The sequence below is a fragment of the Cherax quadricarinatus genome, chromosome 30 (assembly GCF_038502225.1).
Source record: "Cherax quadricarinatus isolate ZL_2023a chromosome 30, ASM3850222v1, whole genome shotgun sequence".
Lineage (NCBI taxonomy): Eukaryota > Metazoa > Arthropoda > Malacostraca > Decapoda > Parastacidae > Cherax > Cherax quadricarinatus.
This window is the reverse complement of record NC_091321.1, coordinates 34,988,804-35,007,462: the sequence shown is the minus strand read 5'-3', so window position 1 is coordinate 35,007,462 and position 18,659 is coordinate 34,988,804. Positions and strand designations below refer to the sequence as shown.

Here is an 18,659-nt window from a genome sequence, read left to right as displayed (position 1 = left end):
TTTGGCAATTTCACACAAATTTCAAAAGATGCGAATTTCTGAATAGGGTCCAGAATAAACAAGAAAGACATTCCTGGCACTAAAATAACATTTTCTCTGTTCATTAGTCACGTCCCCATGCTCCTCTTACATTCTTTTGCTTTCCACTTTGAATTTTTATTCTCACAAAAAAAATTGAAGATTTACTGATATGCAGACTACTGCATTAGTGTAGAAATGGTATAAATAATATCAGCGCACTTGTGAAAGAATATTAGAATCACCAGTTGACGTGCATTGGACGCATAGCATGATTTGTTTACTTTTGAACTTAGGTGAAAATCGAATATTTCTGCTACTTTGAGCTCAATTTCAAGGTACAGTGGACCCCCGGTTAACGATATTTTTTCACTCCAGAAGTATGTTCAGGTGCCAGTACTGACCGAATTTGTTCCCATAAGAAATATTGTGAAGTAGATTAGTCCATTTCAGACCCCCAAACATACACGTACAAACGCACTTACATAAATACACTTACATAATTGGTCACACTCGGAGGTAATCGTTATGCGGGGGTCCACTGTACTTTTCTTTGTAAAACCAGTCAAAATCATCTCAATTTCTGTAATATGTCTTCCATTCTATAGAATGAGACCAGGAAAACTAGAATACAACAATAAATACCATACGAAAATGCAGTGCAAAGTTGCTGTTTTAATCCAAAAACACGGTCTTTTTTTTTTTCCTAATTACGCACTGTGTGCTGCAGGATTTTTTTTATACCGCGTGCACTGACCACATAGACACATTCTTTCATAAGTAGGCCTACCAGCTTTCTCTCACTAGATTTGAGGGCGCTAGAATTTAAGCGTACTAGTACGTCAAAAACCCTGGTGCGTAAGCCGTACTAGTACGGCCGAAACCCTGAAAGGGTTAATCCATTCTAGCCCCCCAAAAACCACCCCAATTTTTTTGTTAAGGGTTTCTAAATAAGAAAAATGTATTTATAACTAAGACATGATTTTTGCTCTTTTTTGCCAGGTCCCAGCAATGTTTCAGAAATGCTGGAGTATATATGAAACTCCTTGAGACACAGTGTAAGATGAGTGTCACTCCACTGCTGAGAGTGCAGCAGTGGAGTTAGAAAAAATGAAGGGGAGGGGGGGTAGCTATAGGAGAGCTGGAACACTGCAGATATCTAATATATAATCCCTATAAACTTGTAGCACTATTTAAATTACTGTATTTAAATTAAGGAGACTGCATTTTTCCTGAAAAGTCAAAACAAATAATTGTAAAAATTTGTGGGTATTCTCATGTTAACCATTTTGATATTATTACAGCCTCTCCTCACTTAACGACGTACTCATTTACTGATGCTTCGGATTTACGACGGGCTCTCTGACCAGTATTTAAAGATAAATTATTATTATAATCAAAAAGAAGCGCTAAGCCACAAAGGCTATACAGCGCTGCAGGGTAGGGAAGGGAGCGAGGGTATTGGGCGGCAGAAGGGGGAAGGGATGATCAGAAAACAGCGGGGCAGGGAATAGTGCAGGGATAGAGGGTAGCAAGAGATTGAGGAAGAAAGGGCTGAAGGTATCATCAGAGTTTGTGAAGTAAGTCAGCTGTTGCCAAAAAGTCAATGAGAGAGTCCGGATGAAAGGTAGGTCCATCAGCGAGAAGGGAAGGTAGAGAGAGCAGCGGAGCGAAGACGACGGAGGTAAATTCTGCATGCTCATTGATAAAGTGGGCAGTCTAGCAGAATGTGGCCGACTGAAAATGGAACCTGACAATTCTCACAGAGAGGAGCAGGGCGCCTCTCCATGAGATATCCATGAGTAAGACGAGTATGGCCAATGCGAAGACGGGAGAGAGTAGTCTCCCAACCTCGGTACTGGTGACAAGAAGACGGCCAGTAACCTATACTCGGATTAATAGAATGAAGTTTGTTACAGGGTAGAGTAGACCAACGTTGTTGCCAACGGGTGTGAAGGTGGGTAGCTATTGCAGCAAAATAGTCCATAAATGGAACACCTCTATATTAAACTGGTAGGTCATGTACTGCTGACCGCACAGTAGTGTCTGCCTGTTCATTGCCCTGCATGTCAACATGACCAGGGATCCAACAAAAAACAATATCTTTATGCTTGGTAGAGATGCGGCGTAGCCAAAGTTGGATACGGAGGACTAAGGGGTGAGGTGTATCAAATTTCTGTATAGCCTGTAAAGCACTAAGGGAGTCTTAGACAACCACAAATGATGACACAGGCATAGATGCAATACGGATAAGTGCTGCAAGAATGGCATACAATTCAGCAGTAAAAATACTAGCCAAAGATAGTAAAAGCCCTCATACGACGCTGTCCAGAAACACTGCTGCGAATCCTACGCCGTCAGAAGACTTAGAGCCATCTGTGTACATTGCAATGGCATGAGAATGAGAATGGAAGTGGTCAAGAAAAAGAGAGTGGGAAGCTACCGTAGACAGTTGGGCTTTCGAGCAAGGGAGTGAGAAAGAACAGACTCGAACAGCTGGAACTTCCCAGGGGGGTAGGGAAAAGTGAGATGCAACATGAACATAGAAAGGTGGTAATTGAAGAGAAGACAAGAGCGAATGTAGGCGAAGAGAGAAGGGACGGAGCAAACGGGCGGCGAACAAATAAAGAATGTCTATTAATATCGGTGACCATTCTATAAATGGAAGGATTGTGGAGATCATGAGACCGTACATAGTAGCGAAGGAAATGGGCATCACGGCGATCGGATAAGGATGGAACGTTCGCTTCTGCATAGAGGCTCTCGACAGGGGAAGAGCGAAAAGCACCAAGGCATAAACATAAATTTAAAGATAAAGATGTTTATTTTGACAAATCACAAGGTTGTACAGAGGAATATAAAAGTTGGATGTACATGCCAAAAGCTCCTTTGTATGCAGAGCATTTCAGGCAAGCTTAGAGACTAACTTAAGAATCGTAAGGCAATAATAGTTCATATGGTCATTAGTCGAGTTGCAGCGAGTAGAGTAGAATTGTATATTCTATCAGGTAATGCTACATGATTTTGATAAGTCGAGTAGAGAGTTATTACACTATTGAATTAGTTAATAAAGATTACAGTATCACAATGTAACAATTTAAAACAATTTACAATATGATGCATTACAGTTTAGCACTATTTAAATCAATGAAATTTGGTATTACAATAGAACAATTTACATAATCATGTACTGTATTACAATCTACTACTAATTAAAACAATGGCAAAATAGACATCCTAAATTCAAAGCAGTAAGTGGATAAGCATTCATCAGCACAATGTGAGTAGCTTTTGAGAAACTGGTAGTGATTAGGTACGGATTGTCTGGTTAATTTTAGGTGATGAGATGATTTCTTATTAGATTTTCGGGTCTTATGTGCATAGCATTTTTGCACAGGGAGAGATGAACACGAGGGATATTGAAGAGTGATCTGTGTCTTGTATTATGGTTGTATGTTCTGTTTTAGATATCAAGGAGTGTGAGAGGAGGGTTTACATTAGAGTATAGTGTTCTGTGTATGTACCAGGCACAATAATACGTGTGGATGTTTTGTACATTTAGCAAGTTAAGACTCTTGTAAAGAGGTGGAGTGTGTTGTCTAATGCAGGAGTTAGTAATCAATCACATTGCAGCTTTTTGCTGGGTTATTAACCCCTTGAGGGTTCGTGCCATAGATCTACGGCTTTACATTGAGGGTCCAAACCGTATATTTACGTCATGAGCTCAGCTCACTCTGATAAGCTGTGAGCAGTAAATTTTGGCCTTGATACGAGAGAATACATCTATGTGGTATGTGTGCACCACATAAAACAAATCCTGCAGCACATAGTGCATAATGAGAGAAAAAACCAAGATCATAATTTTCGATTAAAACAGCAACTTTGCAGTGTTGTTTTGTATGTTTTTTATAGCTGTATTTGTGATTTCTTGGTCTCATTTGATATAATTACAGAAATAGAGATAATTTTGATTGGTTTTAGTACTGGAAATGGCTTGAAACTGAACTCAAAGTAGCGGAAATGCTAAATTTTTGCCGATGTTCACAAGCAAACAAATGACCTCACACGCCTAATACACACCTGCTGGTGGGTCTAATATATGTTCACAAATGTGCTGATATTATTTATACAATTATTACAATATTGCATGACAGTAAATCTTCTAATTTTTGGTTTGAATAAAAATTCATTATGTGAATAAAAAATCAAAATGAAATTCATTAGTAAAGCCTGTAAACATAACTAATGAACAGAGGAAATGTTAGTTTAGTGCCAGGAATTTCTGCATTGTTTATTCTGGACCCTATTTTGAAATTGGAGTATTTTGAGCTTCACATTAAATTGGCCAAATTACCAATTTCTGATCACTTTATTTTGTAGTTGAAACAGTTGACTTGGAGAATTCTTGTGCTCAATCGATAGAATAGAAGTAATACTAGTGAAACAGCTAAGAATTTGGTTGACTGGAATAATGTAACTGGCCTAAAATGGGAGTCAAAATCAGCAAAATTGGCGATGCATAAATATAGCTGACACATCAAAATTCGCGAGAGCGTAATTTCGTCAATTTTCCATCAAATTTCATACTTTTTGTTTTATTACCTTCAGAAAAAGATTCTCTACCATTCCATAAGAAAAAATAACAATTATTTTTTGAAAATTCTTGGACACTGGTGCACCATTTGAAATTTGGCATCTGGACCCTGAAAGGGTTAAAGGCTTAAAGTGATTTGCTGTGGTTGAGCCCCATGCACAAATGCCATAGGTGAGGTAAGGGTAAATGAGAGAGTGGTACAAAGCTAGAAGAGCTGATTGGTATACATAGTACCGTATCTTTGAAATGATGCCTACTGTTTTGGAGACTTTCTTGGAAATTTCGTGTGTGTGTGTGTGTGTGTGTGTGTGTGTTGTGTGTGTGTGTTGTGTGTGTGTGTTGTGTGTGTGTGTTGTGTGTGTGTGTTGTGTGTGTGTGTTGTGTGTGTGTGTTGTGTGTGTGTGTTGTGTGTGTGTGTTGTGTGTGTGTGTTGTGTGTGTGTGTTGTGTGTGTGTGTTGTGTGTGTGTGTGTTGTGTGTGTGTGTGTTGTGTGTGTGTGTGTGTGGTGTGGTGTGGTGTGTTGTGTGTGTGTGTGTGTGTGTGTGTGTGTGTGTGTGTGTGTGTGTGTGTGTGTGTGTGTGTGTGTGTGTGTGTGTGTGTGTGTGTGTGTGTGTGTGTGTGTGTAAATTTCCTGACTGTTTTGGAGACTTTCTTGGAAATTTCCTGTGTGTGTGTGTGTGTGTGTGTCCCCTCCCTGTCCTGTCTTTGTCCACCTTGTCTATTCCACGCAGTGTGTGTGTGTGTGTGTCAGGCCGATTTCCCTTAATCTTTCCTCATAGTGTCCGTAACCTTGTCGCAAACCTTTGTACTTTCTCTAGTTTCTTGACGTGTTTATCAAGTGTGTGCTCCATACTCCAGTATGGGCCTGTGTGTGTGTGAATGTGTGTGTGTGTTTGCCAGGCGCCCATGTGTGTGTGTGTGCTTCCGGAGACATGCTCGTGTTATACTCACCCCAAGATCTTTCTCCTTGAGTGAGGTTTGTGTGTATACTCTGTGTGTGTGTCCCCCATCTTCATGTTTGTTTGTGTGTGTGTGTGTGTGAAGTCCTGCCTGTGTGTGTGTGTGTGTGTGTGTGTGTGTGTGTGTGTGTGTGTGTGTGTGTGTGTTCCTGTTATATGCGCCTGTGTGTGTGTGTGTGTGTGTGTGTGTGTGTGTGTGTGTGTGTGTGTGTGTGTGTGTGTGTGTCAATGACACAGGTCTATAGTTTAGTGCCTCTTTTCTGTCTCCTTTTTTAAATTTGAGACTGCAGTCAAGGTGGAGACCTAGAAATTTGCCCTCTGCCTGTCTTGAAATAGGTAAACCATTTATCAATATGTTTAGCGGAACATATGAAGCTCTGTTTCAAAAAAGCATGAAGTAGGTTTTGTCTATGTTGAGAGTAAGTTTGTTGGTAATCATCCAAGTAGATATTTTTAGCAGTTCATCATTTACTGTGGCTGTTAGTACGGTTGGGTTTGGGTGAGAAAAGACCCAAGTTGCGTCATTTGCAAATAAAATAGGTTTAAGGAGATTAGATGTGTTTGGTATGTCATTGATGTAAATGAGGAAGAGAAGTGGGCCAAGAACACTCCCTTGTGGGACTCCAATAAGAACAGGTTGTGTAGTGGAGCTGGCTCCATTTGTGTATACATACTGGGTTCTAATGTTAAAATAAGATTTTAGGTAATCGAGAGTGTGTCCTCTGACCCTGTAATGTTTCGAGTTTTTGGTGCAAAAGGTCATGGTCAGCTGTATCAAAAGCTTTTTGTAAGTCTATGAAGAGTCCCAGAGAAAATTAATTTTTCTTAAGTGTAGAATATATTAGTTCAAGCATATGTATAATAGCATCATTAGTACTTTTTTTTCGGTCTAAACCCAAACTGACAAGGGTCGAGTATGTTATGGGATACGAAGTAGGAGTAGACTTGTTTGTGAATTAATTTTCCAAAGATTTTAGATTGTAGGGGCAGGCTTGATATAGGCCTATAATTGTTCAATTCAGTTGGATCACCTCCTTTGAGGATCAGGGTGACTCTTGCTGTCTTGAGTATGGATGGGAAGGTGGAAGATTCAATGGATTTGTTAGAAAGAGTTGCAATAATTGGTGACAACACATGTGAAGCTTTTTTTATACATGACTGATGGTAAGTTATTTAGGTCTCCTGTCTTGTTCTTAAGCATTTTGATGATAAGCGAGATTTCAGTAGGGTTTGTTGGGGCTAAAAATAAAGAGTATTTGGGTAGTTGCCAGTGAGGTAGTATTTTGGTTGAATGTTTGTGTTTGGGATTTTACTTGCTAGTTATGTTCCTATGGTAGAGACAAAGACATTAAGTTTGCTGGCAGTATTGGTTGGCTGAAGGAGAGGTTCGTCTGGTGCGGTTAAGGTAATCATTCGGTTTTGCGACAGCTTTTTTGGTCCTAGAATTTCAGATAAGGTTTTCCAGGTCATTTTCATATCACTTTTTATGTCATGAAATCTATTTTCATAATACAGTTTTTTGGAACTCCTTATTAAATTGGTTAGTACTGACGAGTAACTTTTGTGAAATCCTTTGTTATTAGACCCATTCTGTACTGTTTTTTGTAGATATTTTTTATCAACCTAGGTAGTAGGTTGGTAGACAGCAACTGCCCAGGGAGGTACTACCGTCCTGCCAAGTGAGTGTAAAACAAAAGCCTGTAATTGTTTTACATGATGGTAGAATTGCTGGTGTCCTTTTTTCTGTCTCATAAACATGCAAGATTTCAGGTACATCTTGCTACTTCTACTTACACTTAGGTCACACTACACATACATGTACAAGTATATATATACACACACCCCTCTGGGTTTTCTATTTTCTTTCTAGTTCTTGTTCTTGTTTATTTCCTCTTATCTCCATGGGGAAGTGGAACAGAATTCTTCTTCCGTAAGCCATGCGTGTTGTAAGAGGTGACTAAAATGCCGGGAGCAAGGGGCTAGTAACCCCTTCTCCTGTATATATTACTAAATGTAAAATAAGGAACTTTCATTTTTCCTTTTGGGCCACCCCGCCTCGGTGGGATACAGCCGGTGTGTTGAAAGAAGAGTTTTTATCAATAGATTTGAGGATGCTGCTTGTAAGCCAGGGGCAGTTTAGTCTCTCTGCTTTGATGTGCTTAGTTTTTATTGCGCAATGCACGTTATAGAGGTTTTGGTTCTTTGTAAAAAATATTAACACATTCATCAATATCTAAGTTGTCTGCTAGTTCGTTTTGCCAGTCAACGTCACTAAATGCTGAAATGAAGTTATTAACAGTTGACTCGTCATGTAGTCGGAATGTGATCTTAGTGGTGTCCTGGGGCACTTTACACAAGTTGGTTATAAGAAAGATGGGATAGAGGTCAGTGGTGCTATCTGTGATTATGCCTGCTTTTTAAGGGGATATAATGGGGTGTGTGAACCAGGTGTTTACAGTGAAACATACAAGTGAACAGTATTTAGATAAGGCTAAAGAGGTCTTTGTGGCATTTATGGATTTGGAAAAGGCGTATGACAGGGTGGATAGGGGGGCAATGTGGCAGATGTTGCAGGTGTATGGTGTAGGAGGTAGGTTACTGAAAGCAGTGAAGAGTTTTTACGAGGATAGTGAGGCTCAAGTTAGAGTATGTAGGAAAGAGGGAAATTATTTCCCAGTAAAAGTAGGCCTTAGACAAGGATGTGTGATGTCACCGTGGTTGTTTAATATATTTATAGATGGGGTTGTAAGAGAAGTATATGCGAGGGTCTTGGCAAGAGGCGTGGAGTTAAAAGATAAAGAATCACACAAAGTGGGAGTTGTCACAGTTGCTCTTTGCTGATGACACTGTGCTCTTGGGAGATTCTGAAGAGAAGTTGCAGAGATTGGTGGATGAATTTGGTAGGGTGTGCAAAAAAAAGAAAATTGAAAGTGAATACAGGAAAGAGTAAGGTTATGAGGATAACAAAAAGATTAGGTGATGAAAGATTGGATATCAGATTGGAGGGAGAGAGTATGGAGGAAGTGAATGTATTCAGATATTTGGGAGTGGACGTGTCAGCAGATGGGTCAATGAAAGATGAGGTGAATCATAGAACTGATGAGGGGAAAAGGGTGAGTGGTGCACTTAGGAGTCTGTGGAGACAAAGAACTTTGTCCTTGGAGGCAAAGAGGGGAATGTATGAGAGTATAGTTTTACCAACGCTCTTATATGGGTGTGAAGCATGGGTGATGAATGTTGCAGCGAGGAGAAGGCTGGAGGCAGTGGAGATGTCATGTCTGAGAGCAATGTGTGGTGTGAATATAATGCAGAGAATTCGTAGTTTGGAAGTTAGGAGGAGGTGCGGGATTACCAAAACTGTTGTCCAGAGGGGTGAGGAAGGGTTGTTGAGGTGGTTCGGACATGTGGAGAGAATGGAACGAAACAGAATAACTTCAAGAGTGTATCAGTCTGTAGTGGAAGGAAGGCGGGGTAGGGGTCGGCCTAGGAAAGATTGGAGGGAGGGGGTAAAGGAGGTTTTGTGTGCGAGGGGCTTGGACTTCCAGCAGGCATGTGTGAGCGTGTTTGATAGGAGTGAATGGAGACAAATGGTTTTTAATACAGTGGACCCCCCACATACCGTACGCATCGCATACCATACAATCCGCATACCGATTGCTTTGATCGCAAAAATTTAGCCTCGCATACCGCCCAAAAACCCGCTCACCGCCCTTCGTCCGAGACGCGTCCAATGTGCGGCCTGAGCCACGCTCACATGTTCCGCCGGTGGCATTGTTTACCAGCCAGCCTCCGCGGTAACATCCAAGCATACAATCGGAACATTTCGTATTATTACAGTGTTTTTGGCGATTTTTTCTGGAAAATAAGTGACCATGGGCCCCAAGAAAGCTTCTACTGCCAACCCTACAGCAATAAGGGTGAGAATTACTATAGAGATGAAGAAAAAGATCATTGATAAGTATGAAAGTGGAGTGCGTGTCTCCGAGCTGGCCAGGTTGTATAATAAACCCCAATCAACCATCGCTACTATTGGTGGTACAGCTGCTGCTGCTGCTGTACCACCGTCAGCTGCTGCTGCTGTTGTACCACCGTCAGCTGCTGCTGCTGTTTTACCACCGTCAGCTGCTGCTGTAGTACCGTCTGCTGCTGCTGTAGCATCGTCTGCTGCTGCTGTAGCATCGTCTGTTGCTGCTGTAGCATCGTCTGCTGCTGCTGTAGCATCGTCTGCTGCTGCTGTAGCATCGTCTGCTGCTGCTGTAGCATCGTCTGCTGCTGCTGTAGCATCGTCTGCTGCTGCTGTAGCATCGTCTGTTGCTGCTGTAGCATCGTCTGCTGCTGCTGTAGCATCGTCTGTTGCTGCTGTAGCATCGTCTGTTGCTGCTGTACCACCGTCAGCTGCTGCTGCTGCTGTAGCACCGTTGTTGGTGTGGCTTATTGAGAATACCAAGAAACAATTAACCCCAGAGGCTGTGCCACCCAGGATAACCCAAAAAAGTCAGTGTCATCGAAGACTAACTTATTTCCATTGGGGTCCTTAATCTTGTCTCCCAGGATGCAACCCACACCAGTCGACTAACACCCAGGTGAACAGGGAAAAATGCCTGGAACTAGTGCTCATATTGGTGAATTTAAAGCCAGCAAAGGTTGGTTTGAGAGATTTAAGAATCGTAGTGGCATACACAGTGTGATAAGGCCTGTTCTGGAAGAAAATACCAAACAGGACCTACAGTACTCAGGAGGAAAAGGCACTCCCAGGACACAGTGTCTCATCAGTCATTGCTGCATCTTCAATAAAGGTAAGTGTCATTTATTCTTCATTTAGTAGAGTAGTACATGCACAATATATATTGTGCATGTACTACTCTACTATTGTGCATGTATCCTTCTCTTTGTGTGTAGGAAAATGTATATTTCATGTGGTAAAATTTTTTTTTTTCATACTTTTGGGTGTCTTGCACGGGTTAATTTGATTTCCATTATTACTTATGGGGAAAATTCATTCGCATACCGAACATTTCGCATAACAACCAGCCCTCTTGCACGGATTAAGGTCGCTATGTGGGGGTCCACTGTACTTGACGTGCTGTTGGAGTGTGAGCAAAGTAACATTTATGAAGGGGTTCAGGGAAACCGGCAGGCCGGACTTGAGTCCTGGAGATGGGAAGTACAGTGCCTGCACTCTGAAGGAGGGGTGTTAATGTTGCAGTTTAAAAACTGTAGTGTAAAGCACCCTTTTGGCAAGACAGTGATGGAGTGAATGATGGTGAAAGTTTTTCTTTTTCGGGCCACCCTGCCTTGGTGGAAATCGGCCAGTGTGATAATAATAAAATAAAAGAGGGTAAGGTACTAGGGATTGGCAGAGAGCATGAATAGTTCCTTTGTATAAAGGCAAAGGGGACAAAAGAGAGAGTAAAAATTTTAAGGGAATAAGTCTGTTGAGTTCTCCATGAGGAAGTGGAACAGAATTCTTCCTCCATAAGCCATGTGTGTCGTAAGATGCGATTAAAATGCCAGGAACAAGGGGCTAGTAACCCCTTATCCTGTATACATTACTAAAGTTAAATTTTTTTTTTCCACCACCCTGCTTCGGTGGGATACGGCTGGCTTGTTGAAAAAAGAAATTGTTGAGTATACCTGGTAAAGTGTATGGTCGAGTTATTTTTTATAGAATTATGATTAAGACGAAGAGCAGGATAACATATGAACAAGGCGGCTTCAGGAAAGGTAGGGGGGTGTCTAGACCAAGTGTTTGCAGGGAAACACATAAGTGAACAATAATTTGGATTAGGGTGAAGAGGTTTTAGTGGCATTAATGGATTTGAAAAAGGCACATGATAGGGTGGATAGGGGGGCAATGTGGCAGATGTTGCAAATCTATGGAATAGGAGGTAGGTTACTGAAGGCAGTGAAAAGTTTTTACGAGGATAGTGAGGCTCAGGTTAGTGTGTGTAGGCGAGAGGGGGATTATTTCCCAGTAAAAGTAGGCCTTAGACAGGGATGTGTGATGTCACCATGGTTGTTCAATATATTTATAGATGGAGTTGTAAGAAAAGTGAATGAAAGGGTGTTGGCAAGAGGTTTGGGGTTAAAAGATAAAGAATCTAACAAAATGGGAGTTGTCACAATTGCTCTTTGCTGATGATAATATGCTTTTGGGCGATTCTGAAGAAAAGTTGCAAATGATGATGAAAGTTTTTCTTTTTCAGACCACCCTGCCTTGGTGGGAAATGGCCGGTGTTAATAACAATAATAAAAATTTAATGAAGAGCCAGATGTTAGTGGGGAAGGGGGAGGTGCATGAGGCATTGGGTGGGAATCGGCCGATGTGTTAATAAAAAAATAAAAAAATGACAGAAATGTTTAAGGAAGGTGGGGATACAGTGTTGGAGTTATTGGTACTTTTGTTCAATGAACATATGAAAGAAAGGAAGGAGCCTAGGGACTGGCAGTGTGCATAGTCCTTTATATAAAGAGAAGAGGGATAAAAGAAAAAGAGAGAGTAAAAGTTGTAGAGAAATAAGGCCAGGTAATAGACAATGTCCACATGATTCTTTAACAGACTGGGTTGTATAAGAAGTGAATGCTAGTGTTGGGGAAACAGGCAAGATTAAAATATTCAGAATCAAATACAAAATGGGAGTTGGCACAGTTAGTCTTTGCTGATAATACTGTGCTTCTGCAAGATTCTGACAAGAAGTTGGAAAGGTTAGTGGATGAGTTAGAGGGTTTGTACGGGTAATAAGTTTAAAGTGAACACAGATAAGAGTCATATAAGGGTATCAACTGAATTAAGTAAGAAAAAACTGAATGTCAGATTGAAGTAGTGTGTGTGTGGAAGAAATGAATAAGTTCAGATATTTGGGAGTGGACATGTTCGCAGATAGGTACAGGAGGGCCCCACTTATACGGCAGGTTAGGTTCCAGGCTACCGCCGTAAAGCGGAAATCGCCGTAAAGTGGAACACCCTTTTTTTCCACTTATAAATGCATACAAACACTAGATAACAAGTTTACACTAACATATATTAAGTTAGCAATAGAACCAGGCATCAAAAAACAATAAAAAGGTACAATACACACATAGTGCACTCATTACTTACCTTAAAATATTTATAGTCTTAATCTAGGGTGAGACAAGTAGTATTTATTGTAAGAAATCAAGTGTGGTATGTATTGTAATAGCCAGGCTACCTTACCAGGCCACCCCACCCACACATACTATTCTATGATATTTAAGCATCCCAGAGCGATAAAATGTATATACAGTTCACTCATTACTTACCTTAAAATATTTGTAGTCTTAATGTAGGGTCAGGAGTAAGTAAATGAGATAAAACGAATAAATGAGAGAGAGAAAGAATGAGTACATGAGAGGTAACAGGCGCAGAGTTATGTAAACAAACCAGGCTCCCACATCTTATATTTATGTTTATTTATTCTATTGTGGGGTGTATTTATCATCTTTTTATGTTATGTATCGTGTTTATTATATAATTTTGAAAAAAATATCATGGATGGATTAATGAAAATGTGTATATTACCGTAATATACGACATTTAATGAGACTCGGTGAGTATTGTTATTATGGCGTCACTTGTGGAAGTCGTCTGCTCACATCTCACATTTATGTTTATTTATTCTACTGTGGGGTGTATTTATCTTATTTATATGTTATGCATCGTGTTTATTATATAATTTTGAAAAAAATATCATGGATGGATTAATGAAAATGTGTATATTACCGTAATATACGACATTTAATGAGACTCGGTGACTATTGTTATTATGGCGTCACTTGTGGAAGTCGTCTGCTCACATCTCACATTTATGTTTATTTATTCTACTGTGGGGTGTATTTATCTTATTTATATGTTATGCATCGTGTTTATTATATAATTTTGAAAAAAATATCATGGATGGATTAATGAAAATGTGTATATTACCGTAATATACGACATTTAATGAGACTCGGTGACTATTGTTATTATGGCGTCACTTGTGGAAGTCGTCTGCTCACATCTCACATTTATGTTTATTTATTCTACTGTGGGGTGTATTTATCTTATTTATATGTTATGCATCGTGTTTATTATATAATTTTGAAAAAAATATCATGGATGGATTAATGAAAATGTGTATATTAACGTAATATACGACATTTAAATGACTCGATGTATGTAAGTTTATTTAGGTACAGGTATACATAAGTATAATTATCAGAGTATATATAAAATATGAAATAACTTTTAAAAACATTTGAAATTTTGGAGTTTCCAGACAAAATGGAGAGACTTAGTGTTTACTGAGCTCATGGAGAATGTAAACAAACAGGGTGGGGCACGGTGACCGTATTAGAAAGTCAGGTGGGGGGAGCCGTATAGTGAGTTTTGGTCATAATTTGAAATGTCCGTATTAGCGGAACGCCGTAAAGTGAAACGCCGTAAAGCGGGGCCTTCCTGTATATGAAAGATGAGGTAAACTATAGAACTGATAGAGAAAGGTTAGTGGTGCACTGATGTATCTGTGGAGATGAAGAAATTTATCCATGGAGGCAAAGAAGAGAATGTATGAGTATAGTGGTACCAACACTCTTATATGGGTGTGAAGCATGAGTGGTGAATGTTGCAGTGAGGAGGAGGCTGGAAGCAGTAAAGATGTCATGTCTAAGGGCAATGTGTGGCATCAATATTGTGCAGAGAATTTGTAGTTTGGATATTAGGTGCAGGTTTACTGAAAGTATTATCCAGAGGGCTGAGGAGGGGTTGCTGAGGGGGTTTGGTTGTTCAGAAAGGGTGGAGCAAAAATAGGATGACCTGAGGATGTATAAATCAGTAGTTAAGGAAGGCAGGGTACGGGGTTCATCCTAGTAAAGGTTGGAGGATCATTATAATCATGGGGAGAGCTAAACCTGTAGGGAATATACAGCAGCTGTTGGGGAAGGGATGGAAGGTATTCAGGCTCAATGCAAGGAACTGGAGCACAGATCCAATCCCTAGATCAAGAGCCTCTCACCAGCATCAAGGAACCTCCCTTGAGGGGACAAAAAAAGGTTGGAGGAAAGGGGTAAAGGAGGTTTTGTGTTGAAGGGGCTTGGACATACAGCAACCATGTGTAAGCATGTTAGAAAGGAGTATAGACAAATGGTTTTTGGGACTTGAGCTATTGGAGTTTGAGCAGGGTAATAGTTTGTGAAGAAATTCAGGGAAAGCAATTAGCTGGACTTGAGTCCTGGAAGTGGAAAGTACAGTGCCTGTACTCTAAAAGGAGGGGATTGCGATATTTGCTGTTTAGATTGACATCTAAACTGTCGGATCTGTGCACTTCTGACGAGACAGCGATAGTAAGAATGATGGAGAAACCTTTGCTTTTTCCTGTCACTTTGCCTCGGTGGAACACAGCCAGCATATTGATAAAAAATGATACACACTGTTAAAAAACGAAATGCCAAATAAAACAAACTAGAATAAGCATGGAAAACATTAATGCATATGCTAACATGGCAACCCCCTAATACTGTAACACAAATACAAATACCTTCCTGGCATTTTCTAGTTCCTTCTTCAGTTGGTCTAAAGTCCACAATAAATCCTCTTTGCTGTACTGGCCTTCAGAAGCTTCAGCTCTCTGGGTTTCCAATGTCTGAGGGCAAAGAACTATCAATAATTTCATGGGTAAGAACTACATCCATAAGTATCATACAGTGCCTGGTGAATGGGAAGTAAAGGGGTTTGATTCAGGGAAAGAGTATAATAATATTTCTACAAGTACATGATACAAATTATACAGGCCATAGCTGACATCAATGACCTACTTTATAGCAATCCCCTGGTAATGTACAACATTTTGGGTAACTTGGGTCAATTTTATCCTCAGGATGTGACCCACACTAGTCGACTAACACCCAGGTACCTACTTGCTGTTAGGTAAACAAGGACAGCAGGTATCTTAAGGAAACATGCCTAAATGTTTCAACCTGTACCAAGGATCAAACCATGGACCTCAATGTGTGAGCTGAGAGTGCTACGAACCATAGCTCCATTTTCATAGATTAAGAACCCTTTACTATCATAAAGGCAATTTCCCTTTTAGAGTGACAAGAGAAAACATCTCAAATTTCTTGCCTTCTTTTCCTGATTTTTAATTTTCTTTTGATTATTAATCTTAATCTATCTGGAATGTTCTTTTCATTATTTCACTATCCCTCATTCTCTCTTCTTAAATATCTTGATTATCAACCCCAGACAAAATGTGTCCAAACATTTAGCCCTTTCACAGTCGGTCCTGTTGTATCGTGGCTTTGAAGCCAATCTCGGTCCCGTAGTTCAACGCCATAACCTCAGATCACTCAGATAAGCTGTGACTGGTAAATTTGGGGCTAGATATGAGAGAATAGGTGTGTGTGGTAAGTAAACACCAAATAAAAAAAGTCCATCAGCACAGTGCATAATGAGGATAAAAACCCGACCGTGTTTTTGGTGAACAACAGTGACTTTGTGGTGTCTTTTCATATGGTTTTTATGGTTGTGTTCTCGTTTTTTTGGTCTCGTTTGATAGAGTGGAAGATATATTATAGAAATAGAGATGATTTCGATTGGTTTTCAGGACAAAAAGTACCTTGAAATTGAGCTCAAAGTTCGATCTTTTCCATAGTTCCAGAGTACACAAATGAAGTCACTCATCCAGTAAGTGTCCAATTGGCCAGTCTAATATGTGGTCATGAATGGGTTGACGTTATTTACACACTTATTACAATAATGCAGTAGTCTGTATAACAATAAATCTTCCATTTTTTGAGTGAATAAAAACTCAATATGAAATGCAAGAGTAATATAAGAGGGGCCTGGAGACGTGACTAAAGAACAGAAATTATTTTCGTGCTAGGAATGTTTGTACTGTTTATTCTGGACCCTATTTTGAAATTGGGATCTCTTTAAATTTGTGTGAAATTGGCCAAATAACCAATTTCTGATCACTATTAGGTAGTTGAAATAGGTAAATGGGCAGTTTCCTGTACTCAATCAACAGAATAGAAATAACAGCAAAATAGCTATGAGTTTGGTTAACTGGAACAATGGAATTGGCCAGAAATAAGGCATAAAGTGGCAAAAATCGCCAATGTGTAAATATCGCCGAGAATGCTAAATTTGTGAGGGCATTATACCCTAAGTTTTCTATCAAATTTCGTACTTTTGGTTTCATTACCTTCAGAAAAAGATTCTTTATCATTTCAAACAATAGTTCTTTTTTTACCCTTTGAGGTTTCAAGCCACAGATCTACATCATGAGCTCGTCTCACTCATAAGCTGTGAGTGGTAAATTTGGGCCTAGATATGAGAGAATGCATCTATGTGGTAAGTGTGCACCATATAAAAAATTCTGCAGTACGCAGTGCATGAGAAAAAAAATGCGAGTGTGTTTTTTTTGGATTAAAACACTTAAATTTGTGGTGTATTTTTGTATGGTTTTTATGGCTGCATTCTTGGTTTCTTGGTCTCATTTGATAGAATGGAAGATATGTTACAGAAATAAAGATAATTTTGATTGATTTTAGTTCTGAAAGTAAGCTGAAATTGAGCTCAACATACCAGAAATGTTCGATTTTTGCCGATGTTCAAGAGTAAATAAGTCACATCATGCGTCCAAAACACGTCAGCTGGTGAGTCTAATGTGCATTCATGAATGTACAGTGGACCCTTGACCAACGATGGTATCGTGTAATGATAAAATCACCTAACGATGCATTTGAGCGTAAAAATTTTGGCCAGACCAACGATGAAAAACACGAGTGACAACATTCATCCCGAACGCGTCCATGTGTCCGTCTGGCCTGAGTGCACCTCAGTTGCCCTGTCTTCAGTTAGTGTGCTAGTGTTTACAAGCCAGTGCAGTCACTTCCACACATATTTGGAAATTGTGGCCAGAATGTGTACACGAGAGGGATTTTGAAGGGTTTGGGGTAACCCTGAGAAGCCTATGCCAGTTGTGGAATCTACTGTGGCATTGGGGAAGTCCTTGGGGGTTGGAGGTTAGTGGGGAGGAGTTGGTGGAGAACGACGATGAGGAACTAACCACTGACGAGCTGCAAGAGCATCTGCAACAGCAAGGGGCAACAACTGAGGAAATTGCATCAGAGGAGCGGAGAGAGAAATGGAGGAAGTTGCCTTCTTCAACGATTAAGAAAATTTGTACAATGTGGACAAAGGTGCAAACCTTTATGGAAGAAAATCACCCTGACACAGCTATTGCAAGCCGTGCTGGTGACTTTTTACAATGACAATGTTGTGGCCTATTGCGACCCCTGAATGGGTCACAATGTATATAATGTATATTACCTGTTCATATAATTTTATATTGCTTATATTTGCAGTATTAGCTAAATCGTAAATATATTGCTTTATATTATTATTTGACTTAGTTATATTATTAGGTAGGATGTAACATTTATATACTATTCAGTGCTCATAGTTCAAGAGTGTTAAGTAGCTGACAGCATTGTCTAACTACTGTAATTATCACTTCGCTTGTTTCCCTGCTGGCTTCTCTGTAGTTGCTGGGCAGCAGCAGTCCACGGAGAGTCACGTGATCAGTGTGGGGTGATCACACCTTGCCTGGAGGAGAGTCTGCCAGGCCTGTGCTTGCTCTCTTGTCTGTTTGACGTTGCTTCCAATAAGACGTGCCTCTCCAGCTCTCCATTGCGGGCCCTTGTTGGAAGATCATCTCTGTTGCTTTCTTGTTGTTGGTTCTGTGTAACTCTGTTCACAGAACATAGCCTAGACTTAGTGATTTTCGATGTTGTACTGAGGTTGTCTCTCTCATAGACACTCTGAGAAACTCAGGTCCTGAGCTGTAGCTTCTGACCTAATTTGTACTGGTATCTGTGTACTGTCACAGTCAGGGATTTTCTAATGCTGAACTTAGATTCAGTAGTATGGGAGTTTTGAGACTTTTGTGGAGGATCTGCAGATGGTACCTACTTAGTGTCGTTATATTATCTCCTTGTTCCTGATTCTGTGTCGCTGTTGCTTGTTATATTGCTGTTCGGCTTACCAGTCGTTTCATTATTCAAGTAAGCTGTTCTGATTGCCAGGT

The 18,659-nt window shown here is 40.1% G+C and overlaps 1 protein-coding gene across 4 annotated transcripts in view; it reads right to left on the bottom strand.

Annotated features, from left to right (window-relative positions):
• LOC128692776 (centrosomal protein of 85 kDa) overlaps positions 1-18,659 on the bottom strand; it is a 93,706-nt gene that overhangs the window by 31,196 nt on the left and 43,851 nt on the right. For all 4 annotated transcript variants that reach the window (XM_070090092.1, XM_070090093.1, XM_070090094.1 and 1 more), the window contains exon 5: positions 15,105-15,209. In XM_070090092.1, the coding sequence (XP_069946193.1) occupies positions 15,105-15,209 (105 nt within the window). The remainder of the gene's footprint in view (positions 1-15,104; positions 15,210-18,659) is intronic.